The 26,856-nt window shown below is 48.3% G+C and overlaps 1 protein-coding gene across 4 annotated transcripts in view; it reads right to left on the bottom strand.

Annotated features, from left to right (window-relative positions):
* Positions 1 to 26,856, bottom strand: part of nup155 (nucleoporin 155) — a 246,435-nt gene that overhangs the window by 187,484 nt on the left and 32,095 nt on the right. For all 4 annotated transcript variants that reach the window (XM_085962233.1, XM_085962254.1, XM_085962243.1 and 1 more), the window contains exons 7-10: positions 17,406 to 17,572; positions 17,086 to 17,191; positions 16,309 to 16,382; positions 4,003 to 4,094 (exon numbers count right to left, since the gene is read on the bottom strand). In XM_085962233.1, coding sequence (XP_085818359.1) covers positions 4,003 to 4,094; positions 16,309 to 16,382; positions 17,086 to 17,191; positions 17,406 to 17,572 — 439 coding nt within the window. The remainder of the gene's footprint in view (positions 1 to 4,002; positions 4,095 to 16,308; positions 16,383 to 17,085; positions 17,192 to 17,405; positions 17,573 to 26,856) is intronic.

Here is a 26,856-nt window from a genome sequence, read left to right as displayed (position 1 = left end):
GATTCAGCAAAGGAGGACAAAGGGATTAATTAAGAGAGGGAAAATAGAGTATGAGAGTAAGCTTGCAGGGAACAGAAAAACTGGCTGTAAAAGCTTCTATAGATATGTGAAGAGAAAAAGATTGGTGAAGTCAAGCGTAGGTCCCTTGCAGTCAGAATCAGGGGAATTTATAATGGGGAACAAAGAAATGGCAGACCAATTAAATACATACTTTGGTTCTGTCTTCACAAAGGAGGACACAAATAACCTCCCAGAGATGTCGGGGTACATAGGGTCTAATGAGAGGGAGGAATTGAATGAAATCAGTATTTGTAGGGAAATTGTGTTAGGGAAATTGACGAGATTGAAGGCCGATAAATCCCCAGGGCCTGATAATCTACATCCTAGGGTACTTAAGGAAGTGGCCCCAGAAATAGTAGATGCATTGCTGGTCATCTTCCAAAATTCTATAGACTCGAACAGTTCCAATGGATTGGAGGATAGCTAATGTAACCCCACTGTTTAAAAAGGGTGGTAGAGGAAAAAATGGGGAATTATAGACCGGTAAGCATAAGAGATTAGCATGTAAAGTTAAAGCACATGGGATTGGGGGTAAGGTACTGACTTGGATAGAGAACTGGTTGGCAGACAGGAAGCAAAGATTTGGAATAAACGGGTCTTTTTCCGAGTGGCAGGCAGTGACTAGTGGGCTACCGCAGGGATCGGTGCTCGGACCCCAGCTATTCACAATATACATAAATGATCTAGACGAGGGAACTAGATGTAATATCTCCAAGTTTGCAGATGACAAAAAGCTGGGTGGGCGTGTGTGCTGTGAGGAGGATGCAGCGAAACTCCAGTACGATTTGGACATATTGGGTGATTGGGCAGAAACATGGCAGATGCAATATAACGTGGATAAATGTGAGGTTATCCAGTTTGGTGGCAAAAACAGGAAGGCAGATTATCTAAATGGCAATAGATTGGGAGAAGGGGAAGTGCAACGAGACCTGGGTGTCCTTGTGCACCAGTCGCTGAAGATATGCATGCAGGTGCAGCAGGCGGTTAAGGCGGCAAATGGTATGTTGGCCTTCGTAGCGAGAGGGTTTGAGTACAGGAACAAGGGTGTCTTGCTGCAGTTGTACAGGGCCTTGGTGAGACCACATCTTGAGTATTGTGTGCAGTTTTGGTCGCCTTATCGGAGGAAGGATGTTCTTGCAATGGAAGGAGTTCAACGAAGATTAACCAGGCTGATACCTGGGATGGCAGGAATGACGTATTAGGAGAGATTGGGTCGATTGGGCTTGTACTCGCTGGAGTTTATACGAATGAGAGGTGATCTTATTGAAACTTATAAAATTCTGACAGGACTGGACAGACTAGATGCAGGAAGGATGTTCCCGATGGTTGGGGAGTCCAGAACCAGGGGACACAGTCTAAGGATAAAGGGTAGGCCATTTAGGACAGAAATGAGGAGGAATTTCTTCACCCAGAGAGTGGTGAACCCGTGGAACTCTCTACCACAGAAGGCGGTGGAGGCCAGTTCATTAAATATATTCAAGGAGTTGGATATATTTCTTAAGGCTAAAGGGATCAAGGGGTATGGGGAGAAAGCAGGGACCGGGTACTGAATTTGAATGATCAGCCATGATCGCATTGAATGGCGGAGCAGGCTTGAGGGGCCGAATGGCCTACTCCTGCTCCTATCTTCTATGTTTCTATGTATACCACTGTGCCGCCACCCCTGGTGGGTCTGTCCTGCCGGTGGGACAGGACATACCCAGGGATGGTGATGGAGGAGTTTGGGACATTGGCTGAAAGGTACGATTCTGTGACTATGACTATGTCAGGCTGTTTCATGACGAGTCTGTGGGACAGCGCTCCCAATTTTGGCACAAGTCCCCAGAGGTTGGTGAGGAGGACTTTGCAGGGTCGACTGGGCTGAGTGTGCCGTTGTTGTGCCGGTGCCGAGGTCGATGCCAGGTGGTCTGTCCGTTTTTTTTCTTATTATTGTGTTTTGTAGTGGTTTGTTACAACTGAGTGGCTTGCTAGGGTTAGAGTTAGGCCATTTCAGAGGGCAGTTAATAGTCAACCACATTGCTGTGGGAAGGAGTCACATATAGGCCAGACCAGGTAAGGACGGCAGATTTCCTTCCCTAAAGAACTTTAGTGAACCAGATGGGTTTTTACGACAATCCGATAGTTTACTGATACGTATTAACTTTTTATTCCAGATTTATTTAATAAACTGAATTTAAATTCCCCAGCTGTCGTGGTGGGCTTTGAACTCTGGATCATTAGTCTGGGCTTCTGGATTACTAACCCAATCACATTACCACGATGCTACCGTAATGGGGAGTTATTCTTGTTTAAACTGAAGTCGAGTAATTGGATGTGGTAATACTTTGAAACATGCAGATTCTCAGGCAGCCAGAGGGGAAGAAGGGTATAAAGGGGTTAGAATCCATACCTGCGGGTTAGACAAGGCTTGGCCCCAGCCGATCCCCTCAAACCCGAGGCCTGTGAATCCACCCATACCTCGTACCCTCAGTGTCTCTTGTGTCGGCAGCATTATTAGTAGTAATGTTTACTGTAATTATTTCCTATGAAAGCCATCGAGTGCGTTTATCTTGTGGAATAACTTATAAACATAAGTAAAAACATCCACTGGAAAGGACAGACTATTCACTTCCTCAGGACGTCCCAAAGCGCTTTACAGCCAATGAAGCCCTTTTTTAAGTGTAGTCAATGTTGTAATGTAGGAATTGTGGCAGCCAATTTACGCACAGCAAGATCCCACAAACAGCAATGTGATAAGCAACCAGATAATCTGTGTTTTTTTTTTGTTTTTTAAGTGATTTTGTCTGAGGTATAAATATTGGGGAGGACACTGGGAAGAACTCCCCTGCTCCTCCTCGAAATAGTGGCAGGGAATCATTTATATATACCCGAGAGGGCAGACGAGACCTCTGTTTACCATCTCATCAAAAATGGCAGCATCTCCGAAGGTGCAACACTCCCTCAGTACTGCCCCTCCGACAGTGCGGCGCTCCCTCAGTACTGACCCTCCGACAGTGCAGCGCTCCCTCAGTACTGCCCCTCCGACAGTGCAGCGCTCCCTCAGTACTGACCCTCCGACAGTGCGGCGCTCCCTCAGTACTGCCCCTCCGACAGTGCAGCGCTCCCTCAGTACTGACCCTCCGACAGTGCAGCGCTCCCTCAATACTGCCCCGACAGTGCAGCGCTCCCTCAATACTACCCCTCCGACAGTGCAGCGCTCCGTCAGTACTGCCCCTCCGACAGTGCCGTGCTCCCTCAGTACTGCCCCTCCGACAGTGCAGCGCTCCCTCAATACTGCCCCTCCGACAGTGCAGCGCTCCCTCAGTACTGCCCCTCCGACAGTGCAGCGATCCCTCAGTACTGCCCCTCCGAAAGTGCGGCGCTCCCTCAGTACTGCCCCTCCAACAGTCTCAGTATTGCCCCTCCGACAGTAGCGCTCCCTCAGTACTGCCCCTCCGACAGTTGCGCTCCCTCAGTACTGCCCCTCCGACAGTAGCGCTCCCTCAGTATTGCCCCTCCGACATTGCGGCGCTCCCTCAGTACTGCCCCTCCGACAGTAGCGCTCCCTCAGTACTGCCCCTCCGACAGTAGCTCTCCCTCAGTACTGCCCCTCCGACAGTAGCGCTCCCTCAGTACTGCCCCTCCGACAGTAGCGCTCCCTCAGTACTGCCCCTCCGACAGTAGCGCTCCCTCAGTACTGTCCCTCCGACAGTAGCGCTCCCTCAGTATTGCCTGGATAAGGTGCTCAAGTCTCTGGAGTGGGGTGTGAACCCAAAACCTTCAGGTGAGATTGCTACCACTGAGCCATGGTTGATACCTGAAGTTTCACGTACGTGAAGTGCTTGTTGACACCCGAGAAATGTGGCAAGGTGCTGTATAAATACCATCACTTGGGGCAGTCACAGCACCACACACAAGGCGCATGTGCTCACCAGAGTCGATCTAGTCAGCTCACACACTCACCTGGCTATGTTACCTGCTGCAGAAACTAGGGAATTCTGAGATAAGGACGCCACTCGGCCCATCCCATTGCCTTCAATACCAAGGTCATACACCTGAAAACCAGAGAAAGTAGGTGTCAGTCTTACTCTCTACAGTGAATGGGTGTCAATCACTCTCTCTAACACAGCAAATGTGATTCAGTCTCTAACACTGAACGGGTTTCAGTCTCTAACGCAGTGAATGGGTGTCAGGCTCTCTGTAACACAGGAAAGTGATTGGTTGGTCAGTATTTCTCTCTTTTCTTGGGCATTGGTTTAAATTAATTGATTGAAAACTAAACATTCAAAACTTAAACACTTAATTAATTAAATACATTAAAGATGGCAGTGCAGGCGATGTGTTACTGCTGCAACATGTGGGAGCTGGTGGACACCATTTAGTTCCACGGCGACCACATTTGCAGTAAGTGTTGGTTGCTCGAGGAACTTCGGCTCCGTGTTGATGTACTGGAGTCCGAGCTTCAAACACTGCGAAACATCAGGGTGGGGGAGAGTTACCTGGACACTGTGCTCCAGGAGGCAGTCACACCCCTTAGATTAATTAATTCAAATTTGGTGCGTGGTCATGGACAGATGGGTGTGACTACGAGCGAGGCAGGTATGGGGAACCAGGAGGTAGCGGTGGAGGAGCCTCAGCCCTTGCTCTTGTCCAACAGTTACGAGGTTCTTACTCTGTGTGTGGGCGAGAGCAGGGACTGCAGTGGGGATGAGCAAACTGACCACAGCACCATGGTATAGTTAGGGGGATAGATACTGTTCTCTGCAGCAAACAGCGTGAGTCGCGAAAGCTGTGTTGCCTGCCCGGTGCCAGGGTAAAGGACATCTCCTCTGTGCTGGAGAGGAACTTGGAGTGGGAGGGGAAAGATCCAATTGTCGTGGTCCATGTCAGTACCAATGACATAGGTAAGACAAAAAAAAAAGGTTCTGCTGAGGGAGTATGAGTAGCTAGGAGCTAAATTAAAAAGCAGAACCACAAAGGTGATAATCTCGGGATTACTACCTGAGCCATGTGCATATTGGCATAGGGTAAATAAGATCAGAGAGATGAACGAGCGGCTCAAAGATTGGTGTGGGAGAAATGGGTTTCGATTCCTGAGGTACTGGCACCAGTACTGGGATAAGAGGGAGCTGCTCCGTTTGGACGGGCTTCATTTGAACCAGGCTGGGACCAGTGTCCTGACAAATCGAATAACTAGGGCTGTAGATAGGGCTTTGAACTAAATAGTGGGGGGGGGGGGGGAATAGGGATATGCTGAGAGGAAATTTAAAAAGTCAAAGAAAAACGAGAAGGCAAAAGTGCAGGGTAGCGATAGGGGTAATGATAACCAGAGTGTGACACGAAGGGACAGAGCGTATACACATAAGAGTGCATCAGAAAGAGGGGTCAGAGTAGGGAAAATCGTAAAAAGACAAAATTAGCAAGAAATATAAAAACAGACAGTAAGAGCTTCTACAGACATATAAAAAGGAAGAGAGTAGCTAAAGTAAACGTTGGTCCCCTAGAGGATGGATCTGGGGAATTAATAATGGGAAACAGTGAAATGGCGGAGACTTTGAACAAATATTTTGTATCGGTCTCCACAGTAGAAGACACTAAAAGTATCCCAATAATGGATAATCAAGGGGCTATTGCGGTAGGGGTGGGGGGGAGATCTTAAAACAATTACTTTCACTAGAGAGAAAGTACTAGGTAAACTAATAGGACTAAAGGTGGACAAGTCCCCCGGACCCGATGGCCTGCATCCTAGAGTCTTAAAAGAGGTGGCTGCAAAGATAGTGGATGCATTGGTTGCAATCGACCAAAATTCCCTGGATTCTGGAGAGGTCCCAGCAGATTGGAAAACTGCAAATGTAACCCCCCTATTTAAGAAAGGACGGAGACAGAAAGCAGGCAACTATCGACCAGTTAGCCTAACATCTGTCATTGGGAAAATGCTAGAGTCCATCATTAAGGAAGCGATAGCAGAACATTTAGAAAATCATAATATAGTCAAGCAGAGTCAGCGTGGTTTTATGAAAGGGAAATCATGTTTGACAAATTTGCTGGAGTTCTTTCAGGATGTAAGGTGCAAGGTGGATACAGGGGAACCAGTAGATGTCATGTATTTGGATTTCCAGAAGGCATTCAATAAGGTGCCACATAAAAGGTTACTGCACAAGATAAGAGCTCACAGGGTTGGGGGTAATATATTAGCATGGATAGAGGATTGGCTAACTAACAGAAAACAGAGTCGGGATAAATGGGTCATTTTCCGGTTGGCAAACTGTAACTAGTGGGGTGCCACAGGGATCAGTGCTGGGGTCTCAGCTATTAACAATCTATATTAATGACTTGGATGAAGGGACCGAGTGTAATGTAGCCAGATTTGCTGATGATACAAAGATAGGTGGGAAAGCAAATTTTGTGGAGGGCGCAAAGAATCTCCAAAGGGATATAGATAGGCTAAGAGAGTGGGCAAAAATCTGGCAGATGGAGTTTAATGTGGGAAAAGGCGAGGTTATCCACTTTGGTAGGAAAAATAAAAAAGCAAATTATTATTTAAATGGGGAGAGATTTCAAAATGCTGAGATAGAGGGATCTGGGGGTCCTTGTACATGAATCACAAAAAGTTAGCATGCAGGTACAGCAAGTAATTGGGAAGGCAAATGGAATGTTGGCCTTTATTGCAAAGGGAACGGAGTATAAAAGTAGGAAAGTCCTGTTGGTGAGTCCACACCTGGAGTACTGCGTACAGTTTTGGTCTCCTTATTTAAGGAAGGATATACTTGCATTGGAGGCAGTTCAGAGAAGGTTCACGAGGTTGATTCCGGAGATGAAGGGGTTATCTTAACAAGAAAGGTTGGGCCTATACACATTGGAGTTTAGAAGAATGAATGAAAGGGGATCTTATGGAAACATACAAGATTCTGAAGGGAATTGACAGGGTAGATGCAGACAACTACGTGTGCAGGAAGTGCACCCAGCTGCAGCTACTGGCAGACCGCATTGCGGCACTGGAGCTGCGATTGGATGCATACTGGAGCGTTCACGATGCTCAGGACATCGTGAATAGCACGTTTACGGAGTTGGACACACCGCAGGTAGAGGTTGGACAGGAAGAAAGGGAACGGGTGACCAACAGGCAGAGTACTAGGCGCAGGCAGGTAGTGCAGGGGTCCCCTGTGGCCATCCCCCTCTCCAACAGATACACCACTTTGAGTACTGTTGGGGGGGGGATGGCTTATCAGAGGAAGGCAGCAGCAGCCAACTTCCTGGCACCAGGGGTGGCTCTGCTGCACAGAATGGGAGGACAAAGAGGGGTAAAGCTATAGTAATAGGGGATTCAATTGTAAGGGGAATAGATAAGCGTTTCTGCGGCCGCAAACGAGACTCCAGGATGGTGTGTTGCCTCCCTGGTGCAAGGGTCAAGGATGTCTCCGAGCGGCTGCAGAACATCTTGGAAGGGGAGGGTGAGCGCAGCCAGTTGTCGTGGTGCATATAGACACCAACGATATAGGTAAAAAGCGGGATGAGGTCCTAAAAGCGGAATATAGGGAGTTAGGAGATAAATTAAAAAACAGGACCTCAAAGGTAGTAATCTCAGGATTGCTACCAGTGCCACGTGCTAGTCAGAGTAGAAATAGAAAGATACTTCAGATGAACACGTGGCTAGAGGAATGGTGGTGTGGAGATGCCGGAGTTGGACAGGACAAATGTAAGAAGTCACACAACACCAGGTTATAGTCCAACAGCTTTATTTGAAATCACAAGCTTTCGGAGCGCTGCTCCTTCGTCAGGTGCTCCTTTCTCCACTTCACCTGACGAAGGAGCAGCGCTCCGAAAGCTTGTGATTTCAAATAAAGCTGTTGGACTATAACCTGGTGTTGTGTGACTTCTTACATTAAGAGGAATGGTGCCAGGGGGAGGGATTCAAGTTCCTGGGACATAGGAACCGGTTCTGGGAGAGGTGGGACCAGTTCAAACCGGGCGGTTTGCACCTGGGCAGGGCTGGAACCGATGTCCTGAGGGGAATGTTTGCTAGTGCTGTGGGGGAGGGTTTAAATTAAAATGGCAGGGGGTTGGGAACCTGAGCAGGGAGACAGAGGAAAGGGAAACAAGGATAAAAGCAAGATAGGAAGGAGAAAAACAAAAGTGGCAGTCAGAGAAATCAACGGTTTAAATCAAACATGGCCACAGTAAATAATAATTCTAATAGGTCTAAGAGCGTTAAAAAAACAAGCCTGAAGGCTTTGTGTCTTAATGCAAGGAGCATTTGTAATAAGGTGGATGAATTGGCTGCGCAAATAGAGGTAAACGAATATGATTTGGTTGGGATTACAGAAACGTGGCTCAAAGATGGCCAAGACTGGGAACTCAACATCCAGGGGTATTCGATATTCAGGAAAGATAGGCAAAAAGGAAGGCGGGGTAGCATTACTGGTTAAAGAAGGGATTAACACAATTGTAATGAAGGATATTAGCTCTGATGATGTGGAATCTGTATGGGTAGAGTGGAGAAATACCAAGGGGCAGAAAACGTTAGTGGGAGTTGTATACAGACCCCCAAAACAGTAATGCTGAGGTTGGGGATGGCATTAAACGGAAAATTAGAGGTGCGTGCAATAAGGGCACAGCAGTTATCATGGGTGACTTTAATCTACATTTACATTGGGCTAACCAAATTAGTAACAATACTGTGGAGGAGGAATTCCTAGAGTGTATACGGGATGGTTTCCTGGACCAATATGTCGAGGAACCAACTAGAGATCAGGCCATCTTAGACTGGGTATTATGTAATGAGAAAGGATTAATTAGCAATCTTGTTGTGCGAGGCCCCTTGGGGAGGAGCAATCATAATATGATAGAAAGATGGAGAGTGAAGTAGTTGACTCAGACTAGGGTTCTGAATTTATATAAAGGAAACTACAGGAAACTTTCGATTAACCGGCCCCTAAATAACCGGAAATGTCGGTTAACCGGCAAAATTCAGGAGTAGGTTCAGGTAACTTTTATTACTTTTTTTTTTACTCCATTTGTTCCTGTGCAAGGGTGTAGCTTCGGCTGTTGCTAAGCTACAGAGACGCTTGCAACTTGTGCCGATTGTTCTGAAGCTGTGGGTTTGTTGCTTTACATGGAGCTCTCAGCTCCGTATCTTTTACTATAGCGTTCGGTTATCCGGAATTGTTGATGAACCGGCACCACGTCGGTCCCGTCCGTGCCAGATAACAGAAAGTATCCTGTACGATGGTATGAGGCGCGAGTTGGCTAGGATGGATTGGGGAACGTTACTTAAAGGGTTGATGGTGGATAGGCAATGGCAAAGATTTAAACATCGCATGGATGAACTACAGAATTTATTCATCCCTGTTTGGCATAAAAATAAAACAAAAATGGTGACTCAACCGTGGCTAACAAAGGAAATTAGGGATAGCATAAGATCCAAAGAGAGGACATATAAATTGGTCAGAAAAAGCAACAAACCTGAGGATTAGGAGTTTAGGATTCAGCAAAGGAGGACAAAGGGATTAATTAAGAGGGGAAAAATAGAGTACGAGAGTAAGCTTGCAGGGAACAGAAAAACTGACTGTAAAAGCTTCCATAGATATGTGAAGAGAAATAGATTGGTGAAGTCAAACGTAGGTCCCTTGCAGTCAGAATCAGGGGAATTTATAATGCGAAACAAAGAAATGGCAGACCAATTAAATACATACTTTGGTTCTGTCTTCACAAAGGAGGACACAAATAACCTCCCAGAGATGTCGGGGAACATAGGGTCTAATGAGAGGGAGGAATTGAATGAAATCAGTATTTGTAGGGGAAATGGTGTTAGGGAAATTGATGGGATTGAAGGCCGATAAATCCCCAGGGCCTGATAATCTACATCCTAGGGTACTTAGGGAAGTGGCCCTAGAAATAGTAGATGCATTGCTGGTCATCTTCCAAAATTCTATAGACTCTGGAATAGTTCCCATGGATTGGAGGGTAGCTAATGTAAGCCCACTATTTAAAAAAAGGTGGTAGAGAGAAAACGGGGAATTATAAACCGGTAGGCCTGACATTGGTAGGGGGGAAAATACTAGAGTCCATTATAAAAGATGGAATAGCAAAGCACTTGGAAAACAGTGACAGGATCGGACAAAGTCAACATGGATTCACAAAAGGTAAATCATGCTTGACCAATGTACTGAAATTTTTTGAGGATGTAACTGGTAGAATAGACAAGGGAGAACCAGTGGATGTGGTGTATTTGGACTTTCAGAAGGCCTTCGATAAGGTCCTGCATAAGAGATTGGCGTGCAAAGTTAAAGCACATGGGATTGGGGGCAAGGTATTGACTTGGACAGAGAACTGGTTGGCGGACAAGAAGCAGAGAGTTGGGGTCCTTTTCCGTGTGGCAGGCAGTGACTAGTGGGGTACCGCAGGGATCGGTGCTAGGACCCCAGCTATGCACAATATATATTAATGATCTAGACGAGGGAACTAGATGTAATATCTCCAAGTTTGCAGACGACACAAAGCTGGGCGGGCGTGTGTGCTGTGAGGAGGATGCAGAGAAACTCCAGTATGATTTGGACAGGTTGGGTAATTGGGCAGATGCAGTATAATGTGGATAAATGCGAGGTTATCCACTTTGGTGGCAAAAACAGGCAGATTATCTGAACGGCAATAGATTGGGAGAAGGGTGTTGATAGGTATATCAAAGGGGAAGTGCAAAGAGACCTGGGTGTCCTTGTGCACCAGTCGCTGAAGGTAAGCATGCAGGTGCAGCAGGCGGTTAAGAAGGCAAATGGTATGCTGGCCTTCGTAGCGAGAGGATTCGAGTACAGGAGCCAAGGATGTCTTGCTTCAGTTGTACAGGGCCTTGGTGAGACCACACCTCAAGTATTGTGTGCAGTTTTGGTCGCCTTATCTGAGGAAGGATGTTCTTGCCATGGAAGGAGTTCAGCAAAGATTCACCAGGCTGATACCTGGGATGGCAGGAATGACGTATGAGAAGAGATTGGGTCGATTGGGCTTATATTCGCTAGAGTTTAGAAGAATGAGAGGGGATCTCATTGAAACTTATAAAATTCTAACAGGACTAGACAGACTAGATGCAGGAAGGATGTTCCCGATGGCGGGAGAGTCCAGAACCAGGGGTCACAGTCTAAGGATAAGGGGTAAGCCATTTAGGACAGCGATGAGGAGGAATTACTTCACCCAGAGAGTGGTGAACCTGTGGAATTCTCTACCACAGGAGGCAGTTGAGGCCAATTCATTAAATATATTCAAGAAGGAGCTAGATATATTTCTTAAGGCTAAAGGGATCAAGGGATATGGGGAGAAAGCAGGGACAGGGTACTGAGTTTGGATGATCAGCCATGATCTGATTGAATGGCGGAGCAGGCTCGAGGGGCCGAATGGCCTACTCCTGCTCCTATCTTCTATGTTTCCATGGGTCTGAATCTTGTGTTTATTGATGGGTCTGGATCTTGTGTTTGTTGATGCGACTGAATTTTATGTTTATTGATGGGACTGAATCTTGGGTTTATGAATGAACCTCAAGTGCCAAGAGTCTGGTGTATTCAGGCGATTAACCTTAAAAAGGAAATCATTGTCTGGAGTGTCTCAGCATCACTTTCTGTCTGGTGGCAAGTCACTCTTTGGCGACCTTGTGACATTTTCCAGTGTGTTTATAAATAATGTTAATTACTTTGCCGCTAGCTTTCTAATGGTGACAGTTCCTGTTTCCTATCACACCTATGGCATCATTTACATTCATTCAACCTTTTTTCCTCAAGGAGTAAAAATAATCTTTGGGCGTTACTTATTGCCTATCTTCTACATGTGACCTATACCTCAATTGGACCACTGCTTCTTGCCATTTTTGCACTAAAGGAATGCTACTCATATTAAACATGGAGCAATCCCACCATCAATGACACTCTTACAGAGAGGGCTTGATAGGGTAAATGCTGAGAGGCTGTTTCCCCTGACTGGAGAGTCTAAAAAGTCCGGGGTCACAGTCTCTGGATAAGCGGTCGGCCATTTAGGACTGAGATGGGGAGAAATTTCTTCACTCAAAGGGTTGTGAATCTTTGGAATTCTCTACCCCAGAGAGAAGTGGATGCTCAGTCGTGGAGTATATTCAAGACTGAGATCGATAGATTGTTGAATATTAAGGGAATCAAGGGATATGGGGATAGTGCAGGAAAGTGGAGTAGAGGTTGAAGATCAGCCATAATCTTATTGAATGGCAGAGCAGGCTCGAGGGGCTGTATGGCCAACTCCTGCTTCGATTACTTAGTCTCTCTAACAGTGAATGGGTGTCAGTCTCTCTGTAACACAGTGAACGGGTGTCAGTCTCTCTGTAACACAGTGAACGGGTGTCAGTCTCTCTGTAACACAGTGAACGGGTGTCAGTCTCTCTGTAACACAGTGAACGGGTGTCAGTCTCTCTGTAACACAGTGAACGGGTGTCAGTCTCTCCAACACAGTGAACGGGTGTCAGTCTCACTGTAACACAGTGAACGGGTGTCAGTCTCTCTGTAACACAGTGAACGGGTGTCAGTCTCACTGTAACACAGTGAACGGGTGTCAGTCTCACTGTAACACAGTGAACGGGTGTCAGTCTCACTGTAACACAGTGAACGGGTGTCAGTCTCACTGTAACACAGTGAACGGGTGTCAGTCTCACTGTAACACAGTGAACGGGTGTCAGTCTCACTGTAACACAGTGAACGGGTGTCAGTCTCACTGTAACACAGTGAACGGGTGTCAGTCTCACTGTAACACAGTGAACGGGTGTCAGTCTCACTGTAACACAGTGAACGGGTGTCAGTCTCACTGTAACACAGTGAACGGGTGTCAGTCTCACTGTAACACAGTGAACGGGTGTCAGTCTCACTGTAACACAGTGAACGGGTGTCAGTCTCACTGTAACACAGTGAACGGGTGTCAGTCTCACTGTAACACAGTGAACGGGTGTCAGTCTCACTGTAACACAGTGAACGGGTGTCAGTCTCACTGTAACACAGTGAACGGGTGTCAGTCTCACTGTAACACAGTGAACGGGTGTCAGTCTCACTGTAACACAGTGAACGGGTGTCAGTCTCACTGTAACACAGTGAACGGGTGTCAGTCTCACTGTAACACAGTGAACGGGTGTCAGTCTCACTGTAACACAGTGAACGGGTGTCAGTCTCACTGTAACACAGTGAACGGGTGTCAGTCTCACTGTAACACAGTGAACGGGTGTCAGTCTCACTGTAACACAGTGAACGGGTGTCAGTCTCACTGTAACACAGTGAACGGGTGTCAGTCTCACTGTAACACAGTGAACGGGTGTCAGTCTCACTGTAACACAGTGAACGGGTGTCAGTCTCACTGTAACACAGTGAACGGGTGTCAGTCTCACTGTAACACAGTGAACGGGTGTCAGTCTCACTGTAACACAGTGAACGGGTGTCAGTCTCACTGTAACACAGTGAACGGGTGTCAGTCTCACTGTAACACAGTGAACGGGTGTCAGTCTCACTGTAACACAGTGAACGGGTGTCAGTCTCACTGTAACACAGTGAACGGGTGTCAGTCTCACTGTAACACAGTGAACGGGTGTCAGTCTCTCTGTAACACAGTGAACGGGTGTCAGTCTCACTGAGACACAGTGAACGGGTGTCAGTCTCACTGAGACACAGTGAACGGGTGTCAGTCTCACTGAGACACAGTGAACGGGTGTCAGTCTCACTGTGACACAGTGAACGGGTGTCAGTCTCACTGTGACACAGTGAACGGGTGTCAGTCTCACTGTGACACAGTGAACGGGTGTCAGTCTCACTGTGACACAGTGAACGGGTGTCAGTCTCACTGTGACACAGTGAACGGGTGTCAGTCTCACTGTGACACAGTGAACGGGTGTCAGTCTCACTGTGACACAGTGAACGGGTGTCAGTCTCACTGTGACACAGTGAACGGGTGTCAGTCTCACTGTGACACAGTGAACGGGTGTCAGTCTCACTGTGACACAGTGAACGGGTGTCAGTCTCACTGTGACACAGTGAACGGGTGTCAGTCTCACTGTGACACAGTGAACGGGTGTCAGTCTCACTGTGACACAGTGAACGGGTGTCAGTCTCACTGTGACACAGTGAACGGGTGTCAGTCTCACTGTGACACAGTGAACGGGTGTCAGTCTCACTGTGACACAGTGAACGGGTGTCAGTCTCACTGTGACACAGTGAACGGGTGTCAGTCTCACTGTAACACAGTGAACGGGTGTCAGTCTCACTGTAACACAGTGAACGGGTGTCAGTCTCACTGTAACACAGTGAACGGGTGTCAGTCTCACTGTAACACAGTGAACGGGTGTCAGTCTCACTGTAACACAGTGAACGGGTGTCAGTCTCACTGTAACACAGTGAACGGGTGTCAGTCTCACTGTAACACAGTGAACGGGTGTCAGTCTCACTGTAACACAGTGAACGGGTGTCAGTCTCACTGTAACACAGTGAACGGGTGTCAGTCTCACTGTAACACAGTGAACGGGTGTCAGTCAATAATACTAATACAATAATACAAATCGCTTTATTGGCATGATAAGGTACATCTTATGTTGCCAAAGCATCAAAATACATTTATGGTTGAACACATAAACGCGGTTCCATTCATACAGTGTATAAACAGGTATATCCCTGAGTTTATAAATATATTTTCGCCTTGTTTATATATACTCTTGTCTTAGTTTACTGGTTGTCCCTCTGTTCATGGCAAGCTGTAACATAGTGTGCCGCCAGTGTTACACAGCTTCTCTCCTCCCCCAGTAGGAATGGGAGTTTTTGGTTGTCAGTCAGATTTCTGAATTCAGGGCATATTTGTGAGAATTTTTGATAGAAATTCTCTCTGATGCCCTGATATTTTCCACAGGCTGTGAGGAAGTGCATCTCTGTCTCAACTACTCCCTGACTGCAGTGAGAGCATATCCTGTCTTCTCTTGGCAGCCTGGTCTGCCTGTGTCTGCCTTTTTCGATCGCTAGGCTATGTTCGCTAAGTCTGTACCTTGTCAAGGTTCTTCTCAGTTTGTTATCCTTTACCATGGTCAGGTAATCAGCTATGTTGTATTGTCTGTTTAGGGCCAAGTAGCAATTGAGTTTGCTTTGGGTTTTTGTTGTTTCTGCCCAATATGACAGATATTTTTCCTTTTGCTTAGCGACGATTGTGTTGGGTCGAATTCTTTGTGTTACCCTGTCACTGTCCTGGGGCTGGTTATTGTTAGTATTGTTATTAGTTACTTTATTGAGTCCCAGGACTAGTTGACTGAGGGTATTCTTCTTTATGGTCAGCTCTTGGCATTTCAGGGCGTCGTAGTGATAGCATTGGGGGTTGCTCATTTGTAGGTGATTCCAAAATTTGGTGGCTCTTTTTTGGATAGTGATTATTAATGGGTATTGGCCTAGTTCCGCCCTGCATGCGTTGTTTACTGTTTTCCTTTGAGTCCGGAGGATACTTTTACAGAATTCCGCATGTAGGATCTCAATTGGGTGTTTGTCCCATTTTGCAAAATCTTGTTGTGTTAGTGGTCCCCAGACCTCACTGCCATAGAGTGCAATTGGTTCAATTACTGATTTGAAAATTTTGAGCCAAATGCTAATTGGGATTTCTATTTGGATTGATTTTTTGATGGCATAGAAAGCCCTTCTTGCTTTCTCTTTCAGTTCATTCACAGCCAGTTTGAAGTTTCCCGTAGAACTGATTTTTAAGCCCAAGTATGTGTCGTGAGTGGTTTGTTCAATTTTGGTTGTTCCTACTGTGAAATTTATTGTGGGTCCATACAGTCTCTCTGTAACACAGTGAACGGGTGTCAGTCTCTCTGTAACACAGTGAACGGGTGTCAGTCTCTCTGTAACACAGTGAACGGGTGTCAGTCTCTCTGTAACACAGTGAACGGGTGCCAGGCTCTCTGTAACACAGTGAACGGGTGTCAGTCTCTCTGTAACACAGTGAACGGGTGTCAGTCTCTCTGTAACACAGTGAACGGGTGTCAGTCTCTCTAACAGTGAACGGGTGTCAGTCTCACTGTAACAGTGAACGGGTGTCAGTCTCTCTGTAACACAGTGAACGGGTGTCAGTCTCTCTGTAACACAGTGAACAGGTGTCAGTCTCTCTGTAACACAGTGAACGGGTGTCAGTCTCTCTGTAACACAGTGAACGGGTGTCAGTCTCTCTGTAACACAGTGAACGGGTGTCAGTCTCTCTGTAACACAGTGAACGGGTGTCAGGCTCTGTAACAGTGAACGCACAGCCGACACCTACCTGCAGGACTCCCTTTTCCGAGCGAGTGTACAAGATGTTCCTGGAGTTATCGACGGCAATCTGAACTATTGGGTCTGGAGACAGGGAAACAATTAGGAAATAAAAGTGAAAAGCACAAGGCTGTGGGAACAATCTTTCAGTGAGCGAGTGGTCAATCTCTTGAACAGGCTCCCAAGGGATACTGTGGAAGAAGTTCGGCAAATTCAGTTAAGTGTAAATTAGATTAATTTCTTTCAGAAAATAACCTTTTCGGATCCAGTATGTGAGTAATTGAAGACATGACATGTGGTGAGTGCAGCGTGCTTGGGAGCAACGGGTGACTTTGGGCCTATGGTTCGCAAAGCTCTCCACCAGTTGGAGTTTTCCTCGTCTCATGTCTGGGTCTGTTGTAGACTCATTGATCGAGATTGATGACTGTGATTAACCAACAACTCCATTATATCCTGCAACTACCAGGATGGTAAAAGCTGAACTAGATGGACTTCGTTATTTTTCGATCTGCCGATTCTGATGTCCCACTGCACGAGACACACCCGCTGCACAGCAGCTTCCCTTCCCCACAATCCCCGCTGGACGGAGCGGTCACCGCTCTACAGGCTGATTCAAAATTGCTCCAGTACAACAGCTACAGCCTCTTCCCAATTTGCAAATTAAAGCCAGGTCAAGGTTGGCTACTGTTGTGTGACTTATGGAGATGCTGATGCTGGTGAGCAGAGACATTCCACTCAGATACAGAACTTCACCCAGAGCCCACACACAGCTTTAACTTTTACTTACCATCTTCAGAGAAGGTGAACTGCAGCAACGAGGGGATAAGGAAGGAGAGGGAGCTCTTTGAGTGATTTATCTTCCTGCATCGCTGGCTAAACCAACCGGCCTCAGCCTGGAATACCAGGGAGATCGAAGGATTAATTAACAGCAAGTCAAAGTAAAGTACTCACACTGCCCGCTCATCACTGCCCACTCGCCCGCCACCCCCTGCCCGCCCTCACGCTACACCCATCGCCCGCCCTCACGCTACACCCCCTCCCTCCCGCCACAAAACCCTCATACAATGCAGTGCAGCAAAGGGCGGAGGGTAAGAAGATAAAATTTACCTGATAGGCGACTTCATACAAACAGCCATCCTTCCCAGCCAGGAATATGCGGCCAGTGTCCGTGGCAGTGACTGCCAGAAGGTAGGTGTTGTCTGTGGGAATGGAGTAGAGGGGGTCTGGCAGGAGCTGCATCCCTCCACACAAGCTGTCATTCAGGATTCCCAGTCCTTGGGTAAAGAGCAAGAGAATTACCACACTTAGTGAAACCTCACTCCAGCCAGGACAGTAAACTAGTCAACAGTTATCATTAACTCCAGGCAACACAAAGCCAGACCGACGACCCAGACCAAATAGTCAGTTACTGCTTTCCACAATATGTCCAGTGACCCTCGGGCTAGAGGGTAAATCAGCCAGGGTTCCTGCTCCTGATTCCTAGATGACATAGAAAAATATTCTCCCAGCATCCACCCTATCAAGCCCTGTAATAATTCTGTATGCTTCAATGAGATTCCCTATCATTCTTCTGAATTCAAGAGAATAGAGGCCTCGTCTACACAATCTGTCCTCATAGGGCATTCCCCCTATCCCAGGAACCAGTCTGGTGAACCTTCGTTGCACTCCCTCTATGGCAAGTCTATCCTTCCTTAGATAAGGAGTCCAAAACTGTCCACAATACTCCAGGTGTGGTCTCACCAGGGCCCTATATAACTGTAGTAAGATGTCTTTACTCTTATACTTAAATCCTCTTGTAATAAAGGCCAACATACCATTTGCTTTTCTAATTGCTTGCTGTACCTGCATGTTAACTATCAGTGATTCGTGTACAAGGACACATCTCTCACCATTTAAAAAACTCTGCTTTTCTATTTTTCCTACCACAGTGGATAACTTCACATTTCTCCACATTATATTCCATTTACCATGTTCTTGCTCACTCACTTAGCCTGTCTATATTCCCTTGAAGCCTCCTTGCATCCTCCTCACAACTTACTTTCCCACCCAGTTTTGTATTATCAGCAAACTTGGATATATTACATCCAAATCATTGATGTAGATTGTGAATAGCTGAGGCCCAAGCACTGATGCTTGAAGTACCCCACTAGGTACAGTCTGCCAACCTGAAAATGACCCATTTATTCCTTCTCTCTGTTTTCTGTACGTTAACCAATCCTCAATCTATGCTAATATATTACCCCCAATCCCATGAGCCCCAACTTTGTTTAATAAACTCTTGAGTGGAACCTTATCGAAAGCCTTCTCAAAATCCAAATACACCACATCCACTGGTTCCCACTTATCTATTCTGCTAGTTACAACCTGAAAAGCCAGACTGATGACCCAGACCAAAATCTCTTAACAGATTTGTCCAACACGATTTCCCTTTCATATCCCTCTCCAACAGATTTTCCATTTTGGATACTGCTGGGGGAGATGGTTTCTCAGGGGAATGCAGCAAGAGCCAAGTCCGTGGCACTACGAGTGGCTCAGCTGCACAGGAGGGGAGGAAAAAGAGTGGGAGAGCAATAGTGATAGGGGATTCTATCGTAAGGGGAACAGATAGACGTTTCTGTGGCCGTAGACGTGACTCCAGGATGGTATGTTGCCTCCCTGTTGCCAGGGTCAAGGATGTCACTGAACGGCTGCAGGGCATTCTGAAGGGGGAGGGTGAACAGTCAGAGGTCGTGGTTCACATTGGTCCCAATGACATGGGTAGAAAGAGGGATGAGGTCCTGCAACAAGAATTTAGGGAGCTAGGTAGCAGATTAAAAAGCAGGACCTCAAAGGTTGTAATCTCTGGATTGCTCCCGGTGCCACGTGCTAGTGAGTATAGGAATAGGTGGATAGAGCAGATGAATGCGTGGCTAAAGAGTTGGTGCAGGAGGGAGGGCTTTAGTTTCCTGGATCACTGGGTCAGCTTCTGGGGAAGGTGGGACCAGTACAAGTCGGGCAGGTTGCACCTGAACCGGAACGGGACCAACATCCTTGCGGGGAGGTTTGCTAGTACTATTGGGGGAGGGGGTTTAAACTAACTTGGCAGGGGGATGGGATATGGAGTGGAGCTATAGTAGGGGGTGATGCACAGCCAAATAGAGGAAAAAACAAGTCAGCCTGGAAGGTAGAGCAAATATGTAACAGCACAAGGGAGTATGGCAAGGTTGGATGGCATTTATTTTAATGCAAGGAGTCTTGCGAGTAAGGCAGATGAATTGAAGATGTTGATGAACACATGGGAGTATGATATTGTTGCTATCACAGAGACATGGTTGAGGGAGGGGCAGGACTGGCAGCTCAATATTCCGGGGTATGGAATCTTCAGGCGAGACAGAGGGGGGTGTAAAAGAGGGGGTGTCACAATATTAATCAAGGAGTCAATTACTGCTGTAAGGAGGGATGATATCTTAGCAGGTTCCTCTAATGAGGCCATATAGGTAGAACTTAAAAACAAAAAGGGGGCAAGCACTTTGCTGGGAGTGTACTATAGGCCCCCAAACAGTCAGGGGGAGATAGAGGAACAGATAGGTAGGCAAATCTCAGAAGTATAGAAATAATAGGGTAATAATAGTAGGGGATTTCAACTTCCCCAATATTAACTGGGGTAGTCAGAGTGTAAAAGGCTTAGAGGGTGTAGAATTCTTAAAGTGCATCCAGGAGAGCTTTTTGAGCCAGCATGTAGAAAGTCCTACAAGAGAGGGGGCGGTACTGGTCCTAATTCTAGGGAATATAGCCGGGCAAGTGGTAGAAGTGTTAGTAGGAGAGCATTTTGGTGACAGTGACCATAATTTGGTGAGATTTAAGGTAGTCATGGAAAAGAACAAAGATGGACCGGAAATAAAGGTTCTAAATTGGGGGAAGGCCGATTTTAATATGATAAGGCAGGATCTGGCCAAAGTGGACTGGGATCAGCTTCTTGTAGGAAAATCCACATCGGAGCAATGGGAGTCTTTCAGAAAGGAAAGAGAGAGAGTACAACACCAACATGTTCCTGTAAAGGTCAAGGGTGGGACCAACAAGCCCAGGGAACCCTGGATGTCAAGGGATATACAAGAATGGATTAGGAAAAAAAAGGAGGCTATTGACAGATACAAAGGACTAAAAACAGTGGAAGCCCTAGAGGAGTATAGAAAGTGCAGGGGGGTACTTAAAAAAGAAATTAGGAGAGCGAAGAGGGGGCATGAAAAAAACCACTGGCGGGCAAAATAAAGGAAAAATCCCAAGGTGTTTTATAAGTACTGTACAGGAAACTCTTAACCGGCACCTAAATATCCAGAAATCTCTCTTAACCGACAAAATTAAGGAGTAGGTTCAGGTAAGTTTTACTATATATTACTGGCCATGTAACCGGGGTTCCTGGATCTGTGGCCGTGTAACCGGGGTTCCTGCACCTGTGGCAGTGCAACAGGGACTCCTGGATCTGTGGCCATGTAATCGGGACTCCTGCACAAGTGCCGTGTAACCGGGGCTCCTGCACCTGTGGCCGTGTACGGGGCTCTCATACCTTGTTAAGTCTACCTCTCTGTAATCCGGACTTTTTGATCAACCGGCACCACGCCGGTCCTGTCGGTGCCGGATAAAAAAGAGTTTCCTGTATATTAAGGGCAAGAGGATAACCAGGGAAAGAGTAGGGCCCATTAGGGACCAAAGTGGCAATCCGCGTGTAGAGTCGGAAGATGTGGGGGAGGTTTTAAATGAATATTTTGCATCTGTGTTCACTATCGAGAAGGACGATGTAGGCATAGAAATCAGGCAGGTGGATTGAGATAAAACTGAACAAATTAGTATTGAGAGGGAGGAGGTACTTGCAGTTTTAGCAGACTTAAAAGTGGATAAATCCCCAGGCCCAGACGAGATGTATCCCAGTCTGCTGTGTGAGGCAAGGGAGGAGATTGCAGGGGCTCTGACACAAATTTTCAGAACCTCTCTGGCCACAGGGGAGGTGCCGGAGGACTGCTAACGTACTACCATTATTCAAGAAGGGTAGTAGGGATAAACCAGGCAATTACAGGCCAGTGACCCAACATCAGTGGTAGGGAAATTATTGGAAAAAATTCTGAGGGACAGAATTAGTCTCCACTCGGAGAGGCAAGGATTAATCAAGGATAGTCAGCATGGCTTTGTCAAGGGGAGATCATGTCTAACCAATTTGATTGAATTTTTTGAGGGGGTGACTAGGTGTGTGGATGAGGGTAGTGCAGTTGATGTAGTCTACATGGACTTCAGTAAGGCTTTTGACAAAGTCCCACATGGGAGACTGGTCAAGAAGGTAAGAGCCCATGGGATCCAGGGCAATTTGGCACATTGGATCCAAAATTGGCTTAGTGGCAGGAGGCAGAGGGTGATAGTTGAAGGTTGTTTTTGTGACTGGAAGTCTGTGTCCAGTGGTGTACCGCAGGGATCGGTGCTGGGTCCTTTGCTGTTTGCAGTGTGATATACCTAGCAATTCATCCAATGAAAAGCGACCAGTTAAGATATTAACTATAGGTTTTTATTGGCTAAATAACAGAGCCCACCCTCGTGGGTGATCGGGTCCAACAAGGAGGAATACTAGCCAGTCGACCACCTTTATACCTGGGCAAGCAGGCGGAGCCAGCTGTGGTCAGCCCAGGTATAACAGCATGGCAAGAGGTGACCTTGTGTAGTGATACAACAGTGTAAACAGTGATAACCATAGTGTAACGATATAAACAGTGATAACCATAGTGTAACGATAGTGAACGATAAAAGTGGTTTACCACATTCACCCCTTGTTTAGATTTGAGTCCGGCGGGGTGAAGTGTACTACCAGTTCGGGTATGTCAGTCTGTCCGGAGGCCTCGTAAGTCTTTCTGATCGGCGCAGCAGCGGCGGCGGTGATGCAGTATCCGATGTTAATGCTGGTGTCTGCGTGGTCGGCGAAGGCTCGTGGGGTTCCGGCATGCCGTCTACCTGGGCTGGATTTGGGGGGGTGGTGGGGGGTAACGGTGGTGTCTCAGGGGTGCCCGAGGGTGCAAGGTCTCGTAAGGAGACTGTGTCCTCCCGCCCGTCTGGGTATGCCACATAGGCGTACTGGGGGTTGGCGTGCAGGAGGTCCACCCTCTCGACCAGGGGGTCCGTTTTATGGGCCCTCACGTGCTTTCGCAGCAAGACGGGCCCCGGAGAAGTCAGCCATGTTGGTAGCGAGGTTCCCGTCGTCGACTTCCTGGGGAAAACAAACATTCGCTCATGGGGGGTGGCGTTAATGGCCGTGCAAAGCAGTGACCGGATGGAATGCAGCGCTGTCAGGAGGACTTCCTGCCAGCGAGAGGTTGGGAGGCCCTTAGACTTTAAGGCTAAGAGAACGGCCTTCCAGACAGTCGCGTTCTCTCTTTCCACCTGGCCGTTCCCTCGGGGGTTGTAGCTGGTGGTCCTGCTTGCAGCAATGCCTCTCGCTAGTAGGAACTGGCGAAGTTCCTCGCTCATGAAGGATGAGCCCCGGTCGCTATGTATATAGTTCGGGAACCCGAACAAGGCGAAGAGGTCGTTCAGGCATTTGATGACCGTGGTACTGGTCATGTCTGGGCAGGGGAAGGCAAAGGGGAAACGGGAGTACTCATCAATGATGTTGAGGAAGTACACATTACGGTCAGAGGACGGGAGGGGCCCCTTAAAATCGATGCTCAAGCGCTCGAAGGGGCGGGTGGCCTTGATCAGGCTTGCTCTGTCCGGCCTAAAGAAATGCGGTTTGCATTCGGCACAGGTTTGGCAGTTCCTGGTCATGGTCCTGACCTCCTCGATGGAGTAGGGCAGGTTGCGGGCCTTAATGAAGTGGTAAAGTCTGGTGACCCCGGGGTGGCAGAGGTCGTTGTGGAGGGTCTGCAGTCTATCAATTTGCGCGTAGGCGCATGTACTTCGTGATAGAGCATCTGGGGGTTCGTTCAGTTTACCCGGCCGGTACAAGATATCATAATCATAGGTGGAGAGCTCGATTCTCCACCTCAAGATCTTGTCGTTCTTGATTTTGCCCCTCAGCTTGTTATTAAACATAAAAGCGACCGAACGCTGGTCGGTGAGGAGGGTAAATCGTTTGCCTGCCAGGTAATGCCTCCAGCGTCTTACTGCCTCCACGATCGCCTGGGCCTCCTTCTCGACCGAAGAGTGTCGGATCTCAGGGCCCTGGAGGGTCCTTGAGAAGAAGGCCACAGGTCTCCCCGCCTGGTTAAGGGTTGCTGCTAGGGCGAAGTCGGATGCATCGCTCTCCACTTGGAAAGGGATGGACTCATCCACCGCGTGCATTGTGGCCTTAGCAATGTCTCCCTTTATGAGGGAGAAGGCTGCGCACGCTTCTGCCGTCAGGGGGAAGGAGGTTGACTTCATGAGGGGTCTGGCTTTGTCCGCATAATTGGGCACCCATTGGGCATAGTAGGCGAAGAGCCCCAGGGTTCTCTTCAGCGCCTTTGGACAGTGGGGGAGGGGAAGCTCCATGAGGGGGCGCATTCTTTCGGGGTCGGGGCCGATGACTCCGTTCTCTACTACGCAGCCGAGGATGGCGAGACGCGAGGTGTTAAACACGCATTTCTCCTTATTGTAAGTGAGGTTCAGCCGTTCGGCGGAATTTCTCCAGATTAACATCGTGGTCCTGCTGGTCGCGGCCGCAGATGGTGACGTTATCTAGATAAGGGAACGTGGCCTGCAGCCCGTTCTGGTCAACCATCCGGTCCATCTCCCTTTGGAAGACCAAAACCCCGTTGGTGACGCCGAAGGGAACCCTAAGGAAGTGTTAGAGGCGGCCATTCGCCTCGAAGGCGGTATACTGGCGGTCCTCTGGGCGGATAGGGAGTTGGTGATAGGCCGACTTAAGGTCGATGGTGGAGAATACCCGGTACTGTGCAATCTGATTGACCATATCAGATATGCGGGGAAGGGGGTATGCGTCCAGCTGGGTGTACCGGTTTATGGTTTGGCTGTCGTCGATGACCAGGCGGTTTTTATTGCCGGTCTTAACGACTATGACCTGGGCACGCCAGGGGCTGTTGCTCCTCTCGATGATGCCCTCCTTCAGGAGACGCTGCACCTCAGAGCTAATAAAAGCTCTGTCCCCGGCGCTGTACCGCCTGCTCTTGGTGGCGACGGGTTTACAGTCGCAGGTGAGGTTAGCGAACAGGGAGGGGGGCGGGACCTTGAGGGTGGATAGGCCGCAGGTGGTACGCGGTGGGCGGTTTAAAGGCTGCTGGTTGTCGACTGAGTGGAGGGAGGGGTCCACCGTATGCCAAAGTGACACTTTGAAGGTGGGATTGGAAGTCCAGCCCTAGTAGGACGGCAGCGCAGAGCTGGGGCAGGACGAGGAGTTTAAAATTTTTATACTCCGTGCCCCTAACCGACAGGGTCACAGCACAGTAGCCGCTGATGTCTGTAGAATGGGACCTCGACGCCATCGAGATCCGGTTGCGCGTTGGCCGGACAGTGAGGGAGTAGTGGCTCACCGTGTCTGGATGGATGAAACTCTCCGTGCTTCCGCTGTCGAACAGGCAGGTCGTGGCGTGGCCGTTTACTTTGATGTCCATCATGGACTTGGACAGGTGATGCGGGCGAGCTTGGTCCAGTGTGACGGAGGCGAATGTATGGCTGAGCGAGCTGCTGTAGTCTGCGGGTGAGGCGGTGGTCGGGTCTGGAGACAAGGTGGCGGTCGAGTGTGGTGGGCAAAATGGCGGCACCCACGACGTTGAATAAAATGGCGGAGAAGATGGCCGCCCCCACAATTCACGAGGCATTGCTGGCGTCGGTGGCCTTGATCAAAGATGGCCGCCCCTACGACTCACACGAGGGGATACTGGCATCTGTGGCCTTGATGAAAGATGGCCGCCCCCACAACTCGCATGAGGCACTGCTGGCGTCTGTGGCCTTCCCCCTGCAGGCCTTCGCGAAGTGGCCTTTCTTGAGGCAGTCGGAGCAGGTCGCGTTTCTTGCAGGGCAGCGCGCCCTCGGGTGTTTCGCCTGGCCACAGAAAAAGCAGCCGGCGGCCCGATCGCGGGGCTCCGATGTCGCAGCCGGTACCGGGGGTGGCGGTCCCGATCGGGTCCGGGACGCCGACGCTGAGGTAGGTCCCAGAGGCGGCGGTGCGAGGGGTATTGCGGTCGGGGTCGGGCCCGAGTCCCAGGGTCGCGCAGCACAGTACCTGGAATACGCCTCAAGGTCCCGATGGGCCACTTCCAGAGAGCGAGCGAGGGCTGCAGCTGTGTTCAGGTCGAGGTCCTTCGATTCGAGCAGTCTTTGCCGTGAGTAGTCGGACCGAAGGCCTTTCACGAAGGCATCGCGGATATTCTCTTCAGTATTTTCTGCAGCCGTTACAGCTTTAAAGTCACAGTCCCCGCCGAGTGTTTGTAGCGCCCGTAAAAATTCATCTACAGACTCTCCTGGCTGTTGCGGGCGGGATCTTAGGAGATGTCTGGCATACATAGAATTTACCGGGCTCCGGTACTGTTGTTTCAGCAGGTTGAGGGTGGCCTCGTATGTCGTAAGGTCCTGGATGAGTGCAAATACTTTAGGGCTCACTTGGGCGGTCAGAACTCTTAGTTTGGATCTCTGAGGCACGCCGGATTCTCCCAGGTAGGATTCGAAACAGCTCAGCCAGTGTTTGAAGTCGAGGGCTGAGTTTGCTGCCTGTGGGTTTAGATCCAGGTACGGCGGTCGGAGGGCTCGCAGCCAGGCCGGCTGCTGTGGCTGGGCGTCTGACTGGTCGTTTGGCTGCTCCGTTAAAGACATTTCAAAATTTAGCCAATAAAATTGATATACCTATCAATTCATCCAATGAAAAGCGACGAGTTAAGACAGTAACTATAGGTTTTTATTGGCTAAATAACAAGAGCCCACCCTCGTGGGTGATCGGATCCAACAAGGAGGAATACCAGCCAGTCGACCACCTTTATACCTGGGCAAGTAGGTGGAGCCATGGGCGGAGTCAGCAGTGGTCAGCCCAGGTATAACAGCGTGACAAGAGGCGACCTCGTGTAGTGATACAACAGTGTAAACAGTGATAACCATAGTGTAACGATATAACAGTGATAACCATAGTGTAACGATAGTGAACGATAGAAGTGGTTTACCACACTCCCTTATCTATTCTACCAGTTACATCCTCAAAAAATTCCAGCAGATTAGTCAAGCACGATTTACCTTTTGTAAATCCATGTTGACTTTGTCCGATCCTGTCACTGTTTTCCAAGTGCTCTGCTATTACATCTTTTATAATGGATTCTAGCATTTTCCCCACTACTGATGTCAGGCTATAATTCCCCGTTTTCTCTCTAGCACCTTTTTTGAATAGTGGGGTAACATTAGCTACTCTCCAATCCATGGGAACTGTTCCCGAGTCTATCGAATTTTGGAAGATGACCAGCAATGCATCTACTATTTCTAGGGCCACTTCCTTAAGTACCCTAGGATGTAGATTATCAGGCCCTGGGGATTTATCGGCCTTCAATCCCGTCAATTTCCCTAACACCATTTCCCTACAAATACTGATTTCTTTCAGTTCCTCCCTCTCATTAGGCCCTATGTT

Source organism: Somniosus microcephalus, chromosome 1 (assembly GCF_052327205.1).
Source record: "Somniosus microcephalus isolate GS21.2 chromosome 1, FLI_Smic_1.0, whole genome shotgun sequence".
Classification (NCBI taxonomy): Eukaryota; Metazoa; Chordata; class Chondrichthyes; order Squaliformes; family Somniosidae; genus Somniosus; species Somniosus microcephalus.
The sequence above is the reverse complement of the archived record's forward strand: the minus strand, read 5'-3'. Positions and strand labels throughout refer to the sequence as shown.